The sequence below is a fragment of the Rhamphochromis sp. 'chilingali' genome (assembly GCF_963969265.1).
Source record: "Rhamphochromis sp. 'chilingali' genome assembly, chromosome: 11".
Taxonomy (NCBI): domain Eukaryota; kingdom Metazoa; phylum Chordata; class Actinopteri; order Cichliformes; family Cichlidae; genus Rhamphochromis; species Rhamphochromis sp. 'chilingali'.
The window spans coordinates 37244-55664 of NC_137938.1; the positions used below are offsets into that span (position 1 = coordinate 37244).

General features: G+C 41.9%; 1 protein-coding gene across 1 annotated transcript; it reads right to left on the reverse strand.

The window, feature by feature from the left end:
• Nucleotides 1-1141: 1141 nt before the first annotated feature.
• Nucleotides 1142-17250, reverse strand: LOC308405506 (uncharacterized protein; the record flags this gene model as incomplete). Its single annotated transcript, XM_080896180.1, has 11 exons — nucleotides 17175-17250; nucleotides 16736-16815; nucleotides 13964-14053; nucleotides 13525-13604; nucleotides 10739-10828; nucleotides 10300-10379; nucleotides 7514-7603; nucleotides 7075-7154; nucleotides 4289-4378; nucleotides 3850-3929; nucleotides 1142-1568 (listed from the first exon to the last, which is right to left on the reverse strand). Exons 10-11 carry the CDS (start codon nucleotides 3915-3917, stop codon nucleotides 1142-1144), a joined length of 495 nt encoding a protein of 164 aa, XP_080752306.1. The 5' UTR covers nucleotides 3918-3929; nucleotides 4289-4378; nucleotides 7075-7154; nucleotides 7514-7603; nucleotides 10300-10379; nucleotides 10739-10828; nucleotides 13525-13604; nucleotides 13964-14053; nucleotides 16736-16815; nucleotides 17175-17250.
• Nucleotides 17251-18421: the final 1171 nt, after the last annotated feature.

An 18421-nucleotide genomic window follows, 5' to 3' on the forward strand; every position in this document is an offset into this window, starting at 1 on the left:
TTGATGACAGAGATCCACACAGTGAGGTGTCAGGAAAATCTTGCTCTGGAGTAAAACAAAAAAAATTAATCCCATCTATTTCTAAAGAATTACATTTGGTAAATCTTTCTGTTCACACCGATCTGATGATTAGCAGAATAATTACAATCAGGATCTTCATTTTCAATTAGTTAAATGTTCTCTTTCTGTAATCTGTAATTTTATCTTGATCCCCTGATTCCAGCATTTCAAGTGATCTTACCTGTATTGTATCAGGAAGCTCTGTGATGCTGAGGAGGCAGAGAAGGGAGGGTTGCACAGTTTTATACCCTCAGAGGAGGGACGATGAGACCATGCAATCACATGACTTTTTGGAAATCATAGAATTAACAGAAGGGAATTTGAGCAGCAATGTTGCCCCACCCCCCTACTCATAACAAAACTGAAAGTGTTTCCACCTTGCATGTGTGTTTTTGTGTGTGTTGCAAATCAGTCTAAAGTCTGTCACAGCTTTGAAATGAAATGGGCAGCTTTGACAAAAAAAATGACAAAAAAGTTGCTCTGTGGGAGCCCAGGAACAGAACTCACTTCTTAAACAACTTTTAACTCCAGAGAATTTTGCTCATTCGGGTTACTTCAGGGTTAACCCTGAGTTTTCTGTCCTACGGAGCTGGTTCACAATCGCAAACAGCTGCAGCTGAGAGAACATAAACTCAAACTGTCAGGAGCAGGTTATGTCTTTTAAAGCGTGCTTTCAGTGACATATTGATTATCTGCTGGGTGAAATGTGTTCGTGTGATCAGAAAATGATTCTGCTCTGCTGATGAGTCTGTTACACTGCCACAAACATGAAACACACCTCGATACCTGTTCAACCAACCACACCTGTGAAATAAACAGCTATACTGAGCGTTGATCGCTTTTACAACAGGATTGTATTTTACTGGTATTTCTTTTATACTCCTTTTTCATCACTATTCCTAATGTCTGTTGTGTTGTAAGGACCGTTTTCTGTGGAAGATGGGGAAACCCTGGGTTAACTCAAGTTTATATCTGTTTATCGTGATAAGTAAAAATAATACTAATGAAGGGTGATCAGGCCTTTCCTCAAGATCTGCCCCAAAAACAATCAGAGCTCATATTTGCATAATTACTTTATTTTTTATTCAATTACTTTATTGTGTACTTCAACTTTCAGCGTTGCAACGCTGAAGTTTGTCATGCTGGATTTAATGGTGACATTAATATCTGTGTGAGTCAGATCATAGCCATCAGCTTTTCCTCTGACAAACCCTCTCTCAGGAGTGCGATACATCTTATGATAAAGAGCACTATCACTGTTTGTTTCCCCGTCAAAGACTCCGACGGCGCACCAGTTAGAGTACAGGCCGTAGTCAAAAGGAACCGAGAACAGGACGGCTATTTTCTTATCAGCTCTGTCTGCAGCTGTATCGTAGAGATCGTAGGTGAAGACTCCAACAGATCCTCGCGCTGTGCCGCCAGTCTTAGAGAACAGAGCGCTGCCACATTCAGAAGGCCCAAGTTTTGTTGGCAAAGGGATTTGGCAGAGTCCGCTAACAAGATGCAGACTAGTGAGGAAAAAGAAAAATATGAATTAATATTCTTATTCCAACAGGACCCTAACTCTCATAATGAGTCAGGTGGATGAGTTTGTTTAGAGAAAGAAACATGGACAGGGCTATTGCTGCTGAGATGACAACATCATGTCAGTGTTCAGAAGAAATTTACTGCTCGTCTATTCAATTCAATTCAATATTATTTATATAGCGCCAAATCACAACAAAAGTCGCCTCAAGGCGCTTCATAGATACAGAGAAAAACCCAACAATCATATGACCCCCTATGAGCAGCACTTTGGCGACAGTGGGAAGGAAAAACTCCCTTTTAACAGGAAGAAACCTCCGGCAGAACCAGGCTCAGGGAGGGGCGGGGCCATCTGCTGCCACCGGTTGGGGTGAGAGAAGGAAGACAGGATAAAGACATGCTGTGGAAGAGAGACAGAGGTTAATAACAGATATGATTCAATGCAGAGAGGTCTGTTAATACATAGTGAGTGAGAAAGGTGACTGGAAAGGAAAAACTCAATGCATCATGGGAATCCCCCGGCAGCCTACATCTATTGCAGCATAACTAAGGGAGGATCCAGGGTCACCTGGTCCAGCCCTAACTATATGCTTTAGCAAAAAGGAAAGTTTGAAGCCTAATCTTAAAAGTAGAGATAGTGTCTGTCTCCTGAATCCAAACTGGAAGCTGGTTCCACAGAAGAGGGGCCTGAAAACTGAAGGCTCTGCCTCCCATTCTACTTTTAAATACTCTAGGAACAACAAGTAGGCCTGCAGAGCGAGAGTGGAGCGCTCTAATAGGCTGATATGGTACTACAAGGTCATTAAGATAAGATGGGGCCTGATTATTTAAGACCTTGTATGTGAGGAGCAGGATTTTGAATTCTGGATTTAACAGGAAGCCAATGAAGGGAAGCCAAAACAGGAGAAATCTGCTCTCTCTTTCTAGTCCCTGTCAGGACTCTTGCTGCAGCATTTTGGATTAGCTGAAGGCTTTTCAGCGAGTTTTTTGGACATCCTGATAATAATGAATTACAGTCGTCCAGCCTGGAAGTAATAAATGCATGAACTAGTTTTTCAGCGTCACTCTGAGACAGGATATTTCTAATTTTAGAGATGTTGCGCAAATGGAAGAAAGCAGTCTTACATATTTGTTTAATATGTGCGTTGAAGGACATGTCCTGGTCAAAAATGACTCCAAGGTTCCTCACAGCGTTACTGGAGGCCAAGGTAATGCCATCCAGAGTAAGAATCTGGTTAGATACCATATTTCTAAGATTCTCAGGGCCGAGTACAATAACCTCAGTTTGATCTGAATTAAGAAGCAGAAAGTTAGCGGCCATCCAGGTCTTTATGTCTTTAAGACATTCCTGCAGTTTAACTCATTGGTGTGTGTTATCTGGCTTCATGGACAGATAGAGCTGGGTGTCATCTGCATAGCAGTGTAAATGTATGCTATGTCTTCTAATGATGCTGCCTAAGGGAAGCATGTATAATGTAAACAGAATTGGTCCTAGCACTGAACCCTGTGGAACTCCATAATTAACCTCAGTGTGTGAAGAGGACTCTCCATTTACATGCACAAACTGGAGTCTATTAGATAGATATGATACAAACCACTGCAGCACAGTACCTGTAATACCTACAGCATGTTCTAATCGCTCTAATAGGATATTATGGTCAACAGTATCGAACGCTGCACTGAGGTCTAGCAGGACAAGCACAGAGATGAGTCCACTGTCAGAGGCCATAAGAAGATCATTTGTAACCTTCACTAAAGCTGTTTCTGTGCTGTGATGAGCTCTGAAACCTGACTGAAACTCTTCAAATAAACCATTCCTCTGCAGATGATCTGTTAGCTGTTTGACAACTACTCTTTCAAGGATGTTTGATATGAAAGGAAGGTTGGAGATTGGCCTATAATTAGCTAAGACTGCTGGGTCTAGAGATGCTTTTTGAGTAAAGGTTTAACTACAGCCAGCTTGAAGGCCTGTGGTACATAGCTGATTATTAGAGATAGGTTGATCATATTTAAGATCGAAGAATTAATTAATGGCAGGACTTCTTTGAGCAGTTTTGTAGGAATGGGGTCTAAAAGACACGTTGATGGTTTGGAGGAAGTAATTATTGAAGTTAACTCAGAAAGATCAATTGGAGAAAAAGAGTCTAACTTAACATCAATGGTACTAAGAGTACCTGATTCCTTCTGTTACTTTTATTAGTGATATCAGTGAGGTGTCAGGTGATGTGCAGGCAGCATCTCAGTCACAGTAAGAAGTGTGGTCACCTGGGGTTTTGAAGGGTGTAGCCCTCAGTCTTGTTCGTAATATGAATGACGGACTGCCGAGCGCCCATGGTGTCTGCAAACTAAAGAACAAAAAGAGAGAGAAGAACGTGTTCCTGTCTGTGGGAGCATCTCTGTTCGTAAGACAGTAAACATGATACAAACACCATCATGTCGTCCACTGTTACAGCCCCAGTGCTCCACCCTGGGGGACTTTTCCAATAAGAGAGACTTTACCTAAAAAGTTTCCTTCAAAAGGCTCTGCAGCTTTATTATTTATTAAAAAACAGTTTGAACATGGAGCACCGTGTGTGCGAGCAGCTGTGACTCACGTTTCCACAGCGAGCGCTCTGAACGAAACGATGACAAACAGATTCTGAACACGTCAGAGAAAGGAACATCTTTGTCTGTGTTTCAGTCAAATAAACAAGCTCGGACTCACAGTGATGAGATGAATTCAGGTGATCGGTCACCAGTGTTCGTGTGCAGTCCTTGCAGTCTGACTGAGACCAAACAATCCTCTGTTTGTACCCTGAAAGTGAAGCAGAACATCTGTTCATGAACTAAAGGAGATTTGTGGAGAGATTTTTTTCCCTTTCCAGAAAAAAATACTACCTCATTTTTTTTCTGGAGATTCGAGAAAAATGTTTTTTTACTCTGACACGTTTTGGTTTATTTCTTTTTGATTGGTCACTAAGATATTTAAAGCAAATCCCCCTCTCGCCCCTGTGGGCTGTCGTTTTTGTTCAAGCTCGTATTTGATAGCTAAAGGCTCCACACTAAAACTGGTGATTATTCACTCTGAATTATTCTTATAGGTCGTCCAACTATAAGGTTGCTTTGAAGGTAACATTGTGGTGTTTATCCAGTTGGATTAAGTTTGCAAATGTGCAAAGGGCTGATTATGTTTGCAAGCAGCGTATTCCATTAATATTAATTGCAAATCACTGAATGCAGGACATTATGATCGGGAGCTAAATGAAAGCGCAGCTCACTCAACACAAGCTGAACAGCAGAGAGGGAGGAGAGCAGTGAAGAGTAACCCATCTGGCTACACTAAGTAACAGTTACTGTGGAATAGCTCAGGCCGCATTCAGTGTGTTTCGTCTGATTCCTGGACTCTGATCACGCACTAACAGGTCATGGCGGACACGCTCGGCCTCGTTGGGCCAGCTGTGAGTCCGTTACCGTGAACTATGGAGCGGCAGATTTGTGCTGGAACTGAGCTGCACACAGCTGATGTTGATGTGTGCATCGGAGACCATTCAGATGGAAACCTGCAGACCCACAGAGCTGAGAACTGTCTCTGCACATCTGCCTGTGTTAGAACAAGAAGTAGTTTCTAATTTCATCAAGCTTGTCAACATCCTGTGGTCGCAGCGATGTTAAAAACAGGAAGTGTGGTTGCTAAGCTGTTGCTATGTGTGCTGATGTCACACAGACTAGGATGAGGTGCAATATATTAGACAATTCACACAATTCACAGTATATCGGTTTAGTATTCACCTCTCTCGAATAAAACACCACCAAAAATGTGTTTTCCTATTAAAGGTGACGAATTTTGTAATGTAATGTGATGCGTTACACACAAACAAGCCTTACTGCTCGTATTTATCAGGTTTTCTCCTCGTGCATTTAACAAAATAGAAATACAGGTGTAGTTCATTACCCCGTCTGCTTTTTGTAAAGATTACTTTATTCTGATGTCATTGTTTGATAGAAACACGTCTGTCTAGTGGCTAGAATGCTGGCAGTCCGCCCAGTCACCGCTCACTGTTTTAGGACATTTAAATGCAAAAATGCGTCTTTGGGCACATTTTAATGTCCGGTAAAGTTAGCGTTGTAATAGCAAACAAGTATTTTTGACGCAATTGCATTTAAAAACAAAAGTGCCATTTTTTTCTCCCCTCTGAGGTCAGTGGGAGGAGGCACAGACCCACCATTTAAACTGAACCCCTTTTGGTTACACACTTTTGGTTGTGAAATCACAACAGTCTGATGGGCTTGTACAGGGCGATGGCTGTGTAGATTTTTACCAGAGGTAGAACGTGAAATATGTGACTCTGTGTGTCTCCCATCCTCTCAGTGTTGGGATGGTGAATGAAGGAGTTTTGTGCAGTTCCAGCAGAGACACTAAAACACAGCAGTGATTGTGTCCAAACAGACAAACATGAACTAAATGCAGTGAAGCTGCTGTTTGTCTGAGTGCATCAAATGTCTGAGGGAGCTCACTGCACAGGAACGTTTACTTTTATTTCACTGTGAAGGCTGAACCCTCTCTGAAGTCAGCAGCATCATTTCAGAGTTTTAGAGTCGAACATTTCTAACAGGAAGTGATCAGAAGTCTACAAAAGGCTCTGAATCCTCAAACACTGAGAGGAAATCTGCTGTTCAAGCTGCTGATCGTGTTGTCAACATTTCAACACTAACTCCAGATGTTTCCAGTTGCACATCCATCACATCAGGGAAGTTCTGGCAGCAAAAACTGATCAAAGGCTGAAAACACTCATTTATCTGTGAGCAGCATCAACTTTTAGACAACAGGAAACATCAGCAAGCATTTTTACACCAGTCCCAAAATGAACAGAGCTGCTGCCTCCATCTACAAACTGCCCCACATGCAGAACCACAAACTCCACCCTGCACTGAGAACTGAAAAAGTCTTCACTGTTACTTTTCTACAGATCATCACTGAAAATATCATGACTGACTCATCATGAAGTCTTTTTTCCTTCAAACTACAAACATCCTGGACATTAAATGTTTCTGTAAACAGCAGCAGAAACTTCCAGGAACTGAAGACAAAACTTCAGACTTCAACACAAACAAATGTATGAACCCGGTCTCTGCCGCCATCTTTTATATACAAGCTATAGATAGTCTACAGTGGAAATAATAATTGAAACCAGCAAACACACAATCACGAAAGGCCTGTGGTACATAGCTGATTATTAGAGATAGGTTGATCATATTTAAGATCGAAGAATTAATTAATGGCAGGACTTCTTTGAGCAGTTTTGTAGGAATGGGGTCTAAAAGACACGTTGATGGTTTGGAGGAAGTAATTATTGAAGTTAACTCAGAAAGATCAATTGGAGAAAAAGAGTCTAACTTAACATCAATGGTACTAAGAGTACCTGATTCCTTCTGTTACTTTTATTAGTGATATCAGTGAGGTGTCAGGTGATGTGCAGGCAGCATCTCAGTCACAGTAAGAAGTGTGGTCACCTGGGGTTTTGAAGGGTGTAGCCCTCAGTCTTGTTCGTAATATGAATGACGGACTGCCGAGCGCCCATGGTGTCTGCAAACTAAAGAACAAAAAGAGAGAGAAGAACGTGTTCCTGTCTGTGGGAGCATCTCTGTTCGTAAGACAGTAAACGTGATACAAACACCATCATGTCGTCCACTGTTACAGCCCCAGTGCTCCACCCTGTGGGACTTTTCCAATAAGAGAGACTTTACCTAAAAAGTTTCCTTCAAAAGGCTCTGCAGCTTTATTATTTATTAAAAAACAGTTTGAACATGGAGCACCGTGTGTGCGAGCAGCTGTGACTCACGTTTCCACAGCGAGCGCTCCGAACGAAACGATGACAAACAGATTCTGAACACGTCAGAGAAAGGAACATCTTTGTCTGTGTTTCAGTCAAATAAACAAGCTCGGACTCACAGTGATGAGATGAATTCAGGTGATCGGTCACCAGTGTTCGTGTGCAGTCCTTGCAGTCTGACTGAGACCAAACAATCCTCTGTTTGTACCCTGAAAGTGAAGCAGAACATCTGTTCATGAACTAAAGGAGATTTGTGGAGAGATTTTTTTCCCTTTCCAGAAAAAAATACTACCTCATTTTTTTTCTGGAGATTCGAGAAAAATGTTTTTTTACTCTGACACGTTTTGGTTTATTTCTTTTTGATTGGTCACTAAGATATTTAAAGCAAATCCCCCTCTCGCCCCTGTGGGCTGTCGTTTTTGTTCAAGCTCGTATTTGATAGCTAAAGGCTCCACACTAAAACTGGTGATTATTCACTCTGAATTATTCTTATAGGTCGTCCAACTATAAGGTTGCTTTGAAGGTAACATTGTGGTGTTTATCCAGTTGGATTAAGTTTGCAAATGTGCAAAGGGCTGATTATGTTTGCAAGCAGCGTATTCCATTAATATTAATTGCAAATCACTGAATGCAGGACATTATGATCGGGAGCTAAATGAAAGCGCAGCTCACTCAACACAAGCTGAACAGCAGAGAGGGAGGAGAGCAGTGAAGAGTAACCCATCTGGCTACACTAAGTAACAGTTACTGTGGAATAGCTCAGGCCGCATTCAGTGTGTTTCGTCTGATTCCTGGACTCTGATCACGCACTAACAGGTCATGGCGGACACGCTCGGCCTCGTTGGGCCAGCTGTGAGTCCGTTACCGTGAACTATGGAACGGCAGATTTGTGCTGGAACTGAGCTGCACACAGCTGATGTTGATGTGTGCATCGGAGACCATTCAGATGGAAACCTGCAGACCCACAGAGCTGAGAACTGTCTCTGCACATCTGCCTGTGTTAGAACAGGAAGTAGTTTCTAATTTCATCAAGCTTGTCAACATCCTGTGGTCGCAGCGATGTTAAAAACAGGAAGTGTGGTTGCTAAGCTGTTGCTATGTGTGCTGATGTCACACAGACTAGGATGAGGTGCAATATATTAGACAATTCACACAATTCACAGTATATCGGTTTAGTATTCACCTCTCTCGAATAAAACACCACCAAAAATGTGTTTTCCTATTAAAGGTGACGAATTTTGTAATGTAATGTGATGCGTTACACACAAACAAGCCTTACTGCTCGTATTTATCAGGTTTTCTCCTCGTGCATTTAACAAAATAGAAATACAGGTGTAGTTCATTACCCCGTCTGCTTTTTGTAAAGATTACTTTATTCTGATGTCATTGTTTGATAGAAACACGTCTGTCTAGTGGCTAGAATGCTGGCAGTCCGCCCAGTCACCGCTCACTGTTTTAGGACATTTAAATGCAAAAATGCGTCTTTGGGCACATTTTAATGTCCGGTAAAGTTAGCGTTGTAATAGCAAACAAGTATTTTTGACGCAATTGCATTTAAAAACAAAAGTGCCATTTTTTTCTCCCCTCTGAGGTCAGTGGGAGGAGGCACAGACCCACCATTTAAACTGAACCCCTTTTGGTTACACACTTTTGGTTGTGAAATCACAACAGTCTGATGGGCTTGTACAGGGCGATGGCTGTGTAGATTTTTACCAGAGGTAAAACGTGAAATATGTGACTCTGTGTGTCTCCCATCCTCTCAGTGTTGGGATGGTGAATGAAGGAGTTTTGTGCAGTTCCAGCAGAGACACTAAAACACAGCAGTGATTGTGTCCAAACAGACAAACATGAACTAAATGCAGTGAAGCTGCTGTTTGTCTGAGTGCATCAAATGTCTGAGGGAGCTCACTGCACAGGAACGTTTACTTTTATTTCACTGTGAAGGCTGAACCCTCTCTGAAGTCAGCAGTATCATTTCAGAGTTTTAGAGTCGAACATTTCTAGCAGGAAGTGATCAGAAGTCTACAAAAGGCTCTGAATCCTCAAACACTGAGAGGAAATCTGCTGTTCAAGCTGCTGATCGTGTTGTCAACATTTCAACACTAACTCCAGATGTTTCCAGTTGCACATCCATCACATCAGGGAAGTTCTGGCAGCAAAAACTGATCAAAGGCTGAAAACACTCATTTATCTGTGAGCAGCATCAACTTTTAGACAACAGGAAACATCAGCAAGCATTTTTACATCAGTCCCAAAATGAACAGAGCTGCTGCCTCCATCTACAAACTGCCCCACATGCAGAACCACAAACTCCACCCTGCACTGAGAACTGAAAAAGTCTTCACTGTTACTTTTCTACAGATCATCACTGAAAATATCATGACTGACTCATCATGAAGTCTTTTTTCCTTCAAACTACAAACATCCTGGACATTAAATGTTTCTGTAAACAGCAGCAGAAACTTCCAGGAACTGAAGACAAAACTTCAGACTTCAACACAAACAAATGTATGAACCCGGTCTCTGCCGCCATCTTTTATATACAAGCTATAGATAGTCTACAGTGGAAATAATAATTGAAACCAGCAAACACACAATCACGAAAGGCCTGTGGTACATAGCTGATTATTAGAGATAGGTTGATCATATTTAAGATCGAAGAATTAATTAATGGCAGGACTTCTTTGAGCAGTTTTGTAGGAATGGGGTCTAAAAGACACGTTGATGGTTTGGAGGAAGTAATTATTGAAGTTAACTCAGAAAGATCAATTGGAGAAAAAGAGTCTAACTTAACATCAATGGTACTAAGAGTACCTGATTCCTTCTGTTACTTTTATTAGTGATATCAGTGAGGTGTCAGGTGATGTGCAGGCAGCATCTCAGTCACAGTAAGAAGTGTGGTCACCTGGGGTTTTGAAGGGTGTAGCCCTCAGTCTTGTTCGTAATATGAATGACGGACTGCCGAGCGCCCATGGTGTCTGCAAACTAAAGAACAAAAAGAGAGAGAAGAACGTGTTCCTGTCTGTGGGAGCATCTCTGTTCGTAAGACAGTAAACGTGATACAAACACCATCATGTCGTCCACTGTTACAGCCCCAGTGCTCCACCCTGTGGGACTTTTCCAATAAGAGAGACTTTACCTAAAAAGTTTCCTTCAAAAGGCTCTGCAGCTTTATTATTTATTAAAAAACAGTTTGAACATGGAGCACCGTGTGTGCGAGCAGCTGTGACTCACGTTTCCACAGCGAGCGCTCCGAACGAAACGATGACAAACAGATTCTGAACACGTCAGAGAAAGGAACATCTTTGTCTGTGTTTCAGTCAAATAAACAAGCTCGGACTCACAGTGATGAGATGAATTCAGGTGATCGGTCACCAGTGTTCGTGTGCAGTCCTTGCAGTCTGACTGAGACCAAACAATCCTCTGTTTGTACCCTGAAAGTGAAGCAGAACATCTGTTCATGAACTAAAGGAGATTTGTGGAGAGATTTTTTTCCCTTTCCAGAAAAAAATACTACCTCATTTTTTTTCTGGAGATTCGAGAAAAATGTTTTTTTACTCTGACACGTTTTGGTTTATTTCTTTTTGATTGGTCACTAAGATATTTAAAGCAAATCCCCCTCTCGCCCCTGTGGGCTGTCGTTTTTGTTCAAGCTCGTATTTGATAGCTAAAGGCTCCACACTAAAACTGGTGATTATTCACTCTGAATTATTCTTATAGGTCGTCCAACTATAAGGTTGCTTTGAAGGTAACATTGTGGTGTTTATCCAGTTGGATTAAGTTTGCAAATGTGCAAAGGGCTGATTATGTTTGCAAGCAGCGTATTCCATTAATATTAATTGCAAATCACTGAATGCAGGACATTATGATCGGGAGCTAAATGAAAGCGCAGCTCACTCAACACAAGCTGAACAGCAGAGAGGGAGGAGAGCAGTGAAGAGTAACCCATCTGGCTACACTAAGTAACAGTTACTGTGGAATAGCTCAGGCGGCATTCAGTGTGTTTCGTCTGATTCCTGGACTCTGATCACGCACTAACAGGTCATGGCGGACACGCTCGGCCTCGTTGGGCCAGCTGTGAGTCCGTTACCGTGAACTATGGAGCGGCAGATTTGTGCTGGAACTGAGCTGCACACAGCTGATGTTGATGTGTGCATCGGAGACCATTCAGATGGAAACCTGCAGACCCACAGAGCTGAGAACTGTCTCTGCACATCTGCCTGTGTTAGAACAGGAAGTAGTTTCTAATTTCATCAAGCTTGTCAACATCCTGTGGTCGCAGCGATGTTAAAAACAGGAAGTGTGGTTGCTAAGCTGTTGCTATGTGTGCTGATGTCACACAGACTAGGATGAGGTGCAATATATTAGACAATTCACACAATTCACAGTATATCGGTTTAGTATTCACCTCTCTCGAATAAAACACCACCAAAAATGTGTTTTCCTATTAAAGGTGACGAATTTTGTAATGTAATGTGATGCGTTACACACAAACAAGCCTTACTGCTCGTATTTATCAGGTTTTCTCCTCGTGCATTTAACAAAATAGAAATACAGGTGTAGTTCATTACCCCGTCTGCTTTTTGTAAAGATTACTTTATTCTGATGTCATTGTTTGATAGAAACACGTCTGTCTAGTGGCTAGAATGCTGGCAGTCCGCCCAGTCACCGCTCACTGTTTTAGGACATTTAAATGCAAAAATGCGTCTTTGGGCACATTTTAATGTCTGGTAAAGTTAGCGTTGTAATAGCAAACAAGTATTTTTGACGCAATTGCATTTAAAAACAAAAGTGCCATTTTTTTCTCCCCTCTGAGGTCAGTGGGAGGAGGCACAGACCCACCATTTAAACTGAACCCCTTTTGGTTACACACTTTTGGTTGTGAAATCACAACAGTCTGATGGGCTTGTACAGGGCGATGGCTGTGTAGATTTTTACCAGAGGTAGAACGTGAAATATGTGACTCTGTGTGTCTCCCATCCTCTCAGTGTTGGGATGGTGAATGAAGGAGTTTTGTGCAGTTCCAGCAGAGACACTAAAACACAGCAGTGATTGTGTCCAAACAGACAAACATGAACTAAATGCAGTGAAGCTGCTGTTTGTCTGAGTGCATCAAATGTCTGAGGGAGCTCACTGCACAGGAACGTTTACTTTTATTTCACTGTGAAGGCTGAACCCTCTCTGAAGTCAGCAGTATCATTTCAGAGTTTTAGAGTCGAACATTTCTAGCAGGAAGTGATCAGAAGTCTACAAAAGGCTCTGAATCCTCAAACACTGAGAGGAAATCTGCTGTTCAAGCTGCTGATCGTGTTGTCAACATTTCAACACTAACTCCAGATGTTTCCAGTTGCACATCCATCACATCAGGGAAGTTCTGGCAGCAAAAACTGATCAAAGGCTGAAAACACTCATTTATCTGTGAGCAGCATCAACTTTTAGACAACAGGAAACATCAGCAAGCATTTTTACATCAGTCCCAAAATGAACAGAGCTGCTGCCTCCATCTACAAACTGCCCCACATGCAGAACCACAAACTCCACCCTGCACTGAGAACTGAAAAAGTCTTCACTGTTACTTTTCTACAGATCATCACTGAAAATATCATGACTGACTCATCATGAAGTCTTTTTTCCTTCAAACTACAAACATCCTGGACATTAAATGTTTCTGTAAACAGCAGCAGAAACTTCCAGGAACTGAAGACAAAACTTCAGACTTCAACACAAACAAATGTATGAACCCGGTCTCTGCCGCCATCTTTTATATACAAGCTATAGATAGTCTACAGTGGAAATAATAATTGAAACCAGCAAACACACAATCACGAAAGGCCTGTGGTACATAGCTGATTATTAGAGATAGGTTGATCATATTTAAGATCGAAGAATTAATTAATGGCAGGACTTCTTTGAGCAGTTTTGTAGGAATGGGGTCTAAAAGACACGTTAATGGTTTGGAGGAAGTAATTATTGAAGTTAACTCAGAAAGATCAATTGGAGAAAAAGAGTCTAACTTAACATCAATGGTACTAAGAGTACCTGATTCCTTCTGTTACTTTTATTAGTGATATCAGTGAGGTGTCAGGTGATGTGCAGGCAGCATCTCAGTCACAGTAAGAAGTGTGGTCACCTGGGGTTTTGAAGGGTGTAGCCCTCAGTCTTGTTCGTAATATGAATGACGGACTGCCGAGCGCCCATGGTGTCTGCAAACTAAAGAACAAAAAGAGAGAGAAGAACGTGTTCCTGTCTGTGGGAGCATCTCTGTTCGTAAGACAGTAAACGTGATACAAACACCATCATGTCGTCCACTGTTACAGCCCCAGTGCTCCACCCTGTGGGACTTTTCCAATAAGAGAGACTTTACCTAAAAAGTTTCCTTCAAAAGGCTCTGCAGCTTTATTATTTATTAAAAAACAGTTTGAACATGGAGCACCGTGTGTGCGAGCAGCTGTGACTCACGTTTCCACAGCGAGCGCTCCGAACGAAACGATGACAAACAGATTCTGAACACGTCAGAGAAAGGAACATCTTTGTCTGTGTTTCAGTCAAATAAACAAGCTCGGACTCACAGTGATGAGATGAATTCAGGTGATCGGTCACCAGTGTTCGTGTGCAGTCCTTGCAGTCTGACTGAGACCAAACAATCCTCTGTTTGTACCCTGAAAGTGAAGCAGAACATCTGTTCATGAACTAAAGGAGATTTGTGGAGAGATTTTTTTCCCTTTCCAGAAAAAAATACTACCTCATTTTTTTTCTGGAGATTCGAGAAAAATGTTTTTTTACTCTGACACGTTTTGGTTTATTTCTTTTTGATTGGTCACTAAGATATTTAAAGCAAATCCCCCTCTCGCCCCTGTGGGCTGTCGTTTTTGTTCAAGCTCGTATTTGATAGCTAAAGGCTCCACACTAAAACTGGTGATTATTCACTCTGAATTATTCTTATAGGTCGTCCAACTATAAGGTTGCTTTGAAGGTAACATTGTGGTGTTTATCCAGTTGGATTAAGTTTGCAAATGTGCAAAGGGCTGATTATGTTTGCAAGCAGCGTATTCCATTAATATTAATTGCAAATCACTGAATGCAGGACATTATGATCGGGAGCTAAATGAAAGCGCAGCTCACTCAACACAAGCTGAACAGCAGAGAGGGAGGAGAGCAGTGAAGAGTAACCCATCTGGCTACACTAAGTAACAGTTACTGTGGAATAGCTCAGGCCGCATTCAGTGTGTTTCGTCTGATTCCTGGACTCTGATCACGCACTAACAGGTCATGGCGGACACGCTCGGCCTCGTTGGGCCAGCTGTGAGTCCGTTACCGTGAACTATGGAGCGGCAGATTTGTGCTGGAACTGAGCTGCACACAGCTGATGTTGATGTGTGCATCGGAGACCATTCAGATGGAAACCTGCAGACCCACAGAGCTGAGAACTGTCTCTGCACATCTGCCTGTGTTAGAACAGGAAGTAGTTTCTAATTTCATCAAGCTTGTCAACATCCTGTGGTCGCAGCGATGTTAAAAACAGGAAGTGTGGTTGCTAAGCTGTTGCTATGTGTGCTGATGTCACACAGACTAGGATGAGGTGCAATATATTAGACAATTCACACAATTCACAGTATATCGGTTTAGTATTCACCTCTCTCGAATAAAACACCACCAAAAATGTGTTTTCCTATTAAAGGTGACGAATTTTGTAATGTAATGTGATGCGTTACACACAAACAAGCCTTACTGCTCGTATTTATCAGGTTTTCTCCTCGTGCATTTAACAAAATAGAAATACAGGTGTAGTTCATTACCCCGTCTGCTTTTTGTAAAGATTACTTTATTCTGATGTCATTGTTTGATAGAAACACGTCTGTCTAGTGGCTAGAATGCTGGCAGTCCGCCCAGTCACCGCTCACTGTTTTAGGACATTTAAATGCAAAAATGCGTCTTTGGGCACATTTTAATGTCCGGTAAAGTTAGCGTTGTAATAGCAAACAAGTATTTTTGACGCAATTGCATTTAAAAACAAAAGTGCCATTTTTTTCTCCCCTCTGAGGTCAGTGGGAGGAGGCACAGACCCACCATTTAAACTGAACCCCTTTTGGTTACACACTTTTGGTTGTGAAATCACAACAGTCTGATGGGCTTGTACAGGGCGATGGCTGTGTAGATTTTTACCAGAGGTAGAACGTGAAATATGTGACTCTGTGTGTCTCCCATCCTCTCAGTGTTGGGATGGTGAATGAAGGAGTTTTGTGCAGTTCCAGCAGAGACACTAAAACACAGCAGTGATTGTGTCCAAACAGACAAACATGAACTAAATGCAGTGAAGCTGCTGTTTGTCTGAGTGCATCAAATGTCTGAGGGAGCTCACTGCACAGGAACGTTTACTTTTATTTCACTGTGAAGGCTGAACCCTCTCTGAAGTCAGCAGTATCATTTCAGAGTTTTAGAGTCGAACATTTCTAGCAGGAAGTGATCAGAAGTCTACAAAAGGCTCTGAATCCTCAAACACTGAGAGGAAATCTGCTGTTCAAGCTGCTGATCGTGTTGTCAACATTTCAACACTAACTCCAGATGTTTCCAGTTGCACATCCATCACATCAGGGAAGTTCTGGCAGCAAAAACTGATCAAAGGCTGAAAACACTCATTTATCTGTGAGCAGCATCAACTTTTAGACAACAGGAAACATCAGCAAGCATTTTTACATCAGTCCCAAAATGAACAGAGCTGCTGCCTCCATCTACAAACTGCCCCACATGCAGAACCACAAACTCCACCCTGCACTGAGAACTGAAAAAGTCTTCACTGTTACTTTTCTACAGATCATCACTGAAAATATCATGAAGTCTTTTTTCCTTCAAACTACAAACATCCTGGACATTAAATGTTTCTGTAAACAGCAGCAGAAACTTCCAGGAACTGAAGACAAAACTTCAGACTTCAACACAAACAAATGTATGAACCCGGTCTCTGCCGCCATCTTTTATATACAAGCTATAGATAGTCTACAGTGGAAATAATAATTGAAACCAGCAAACACACAATCACGAAAGGCCTGTGGTACATAGCTGATTATTAGAGATAGGTTGATCATATTTAAGATCGAAGAATTAATTAATGGCAGGACTTCTTTGAGCAGTTTTGTAGGAATGGGGTCTAAAAGACACGTTGATGGTTTGGAGGAAGTAATTATTGAAGTTAACTCAGAAAGATCAATTGGAGAAAAAGAGTCTAACTTAACATCAATGGTACTAAGAGTACCTGATTCCTTCTGTTACTTTTATTAGTGATATCAGTGAGGTGTCAGGTGATGTGCAGGCAGCATCTCAGTCACAGTAAGAAGTGTGGTCACCTGGGGTTTTGAAGGGTGTAGCCCTCAGTCTTGTTCGTAATATGAATGACGGACTGCCGAGCGCCCATGGTGTCTGCAAACTAAAGAACAAAAAGAGAGAGAAGAACGTGTTCCTGTCTGTGGGAGCATCTCTGTTCGTAAGACAGTAAACGTGATACAAACACCATCATGTCGTCCACTGTTACAGCCCCAGTGCTCCACCCTGTGGGACTTTTCCAATAAGAGAGACTTTACCTAAAAAGTTTCCTTCAAAAGGCTCTGCAGCTTTATTATTTATTAAAAAACAGTTTGAACATGGAGCACCGTGTGTGCGAGCAGCTGTGACTCACGTTTCCACAGCGAGCGCTCCGAACGAAACGATGACAAACAGATTCTGAACACGTCAGAGAAAGGAACATCTTTGTCTGTGTTTCAGTCAAATAAACAAGCTCGGACTCACAGTGATGAGATGAATTCAGGTGATCGGTCACCAGTGTTCGTGTGCAGTCCTTGCAGTCTGACTGAGACCAAACAATCCTCTGTTTGTACCCTGAAAGTGAAGCAGAACATCTGTTCATGAACTAAAGGAGATTTGTGGAGAGATTTTTTTCCCTTTCCAGAAAAAAATACTACCTCATTTTTTTTCTGGAGATTCGAGAAAAATGTTTTTTTACTCTGACACGTTTTGGTTTATTTCTTTTTGATTGGTCACTAAGATATTTAAAGCAAATCCCCCTCTCGCCCCTGTGGGCTGTCGTTTTTGTTCAAGCTCGTATTTGATAGCTAAAGGCTCCACACTAAAACTGGTGATTATTCACTCTGAATTATTCTTATAGGTCGTCCAACTATAAGGTTGCTTTGAAGGTAACATTGTGGTGTTTATCCAGTTGGATTAAGTTTGCAAATGTGCAAAGGGCTGATTATGTTTGCAAGCAGCGTATTCCATTAATATTAATTGCAAATCACTGAATGCAGGACATTATGATCGGGAGCTAAATGAAAGCGCAGCTCACTCAACACAAGCTGAACAGCAGAGAGGGAGGAGAGCAGTGAAGAGTAACCCATCTGGCTACACTAAGTAACAGTTACTGTGGAATAGCTCAGGCCGCATTCAGTGTGTTTCGTCTGATTCCTGGACTCTGATCACGCACTAACAGGTCATGGCGGACACGCTCGGCCTCGTTGGGCCAGCTGTGAGTCCGTTACCGTGAACTATGGAGCGGCAGATTTGTGCTGGAACTGAGCTGCACACAGCTGATGTTGATGTGTGCATCGGAGACCATTCAGATGGAAACCTGCAGACCCACAGAGCTGAGAACTGTCTCTGCACATCTGCCTGTGTTAGAACAGGAAGTAGTTTCTAATTTCATCAAGCTTGTCAACATCCTGTGGTCGCAGCGATGTTAAAAACAGGAAGTGTGGTTGCTAAGCTGTTGCTATGTGTGCTGATGTCACACAGACTAGGATGAGGTGCAATATATTAGACAATTCACACAATTCACAGTATATCGGTTTAGTATTCACCTCTCTCGAATAAAACACCACCAAAAATGTGTTTTCCTATTAAAGGTGACGAATTTTGTAATGTAATGTGATGCGTTACACACAAACAAGCCTTACTGCTCGTATTTATCAGGTTTTCTCCTCGTGCATTTAACAAAATAGAAATACAGGTGTAGTTCATTACCCCGTCTGCTTTTTGTAAAG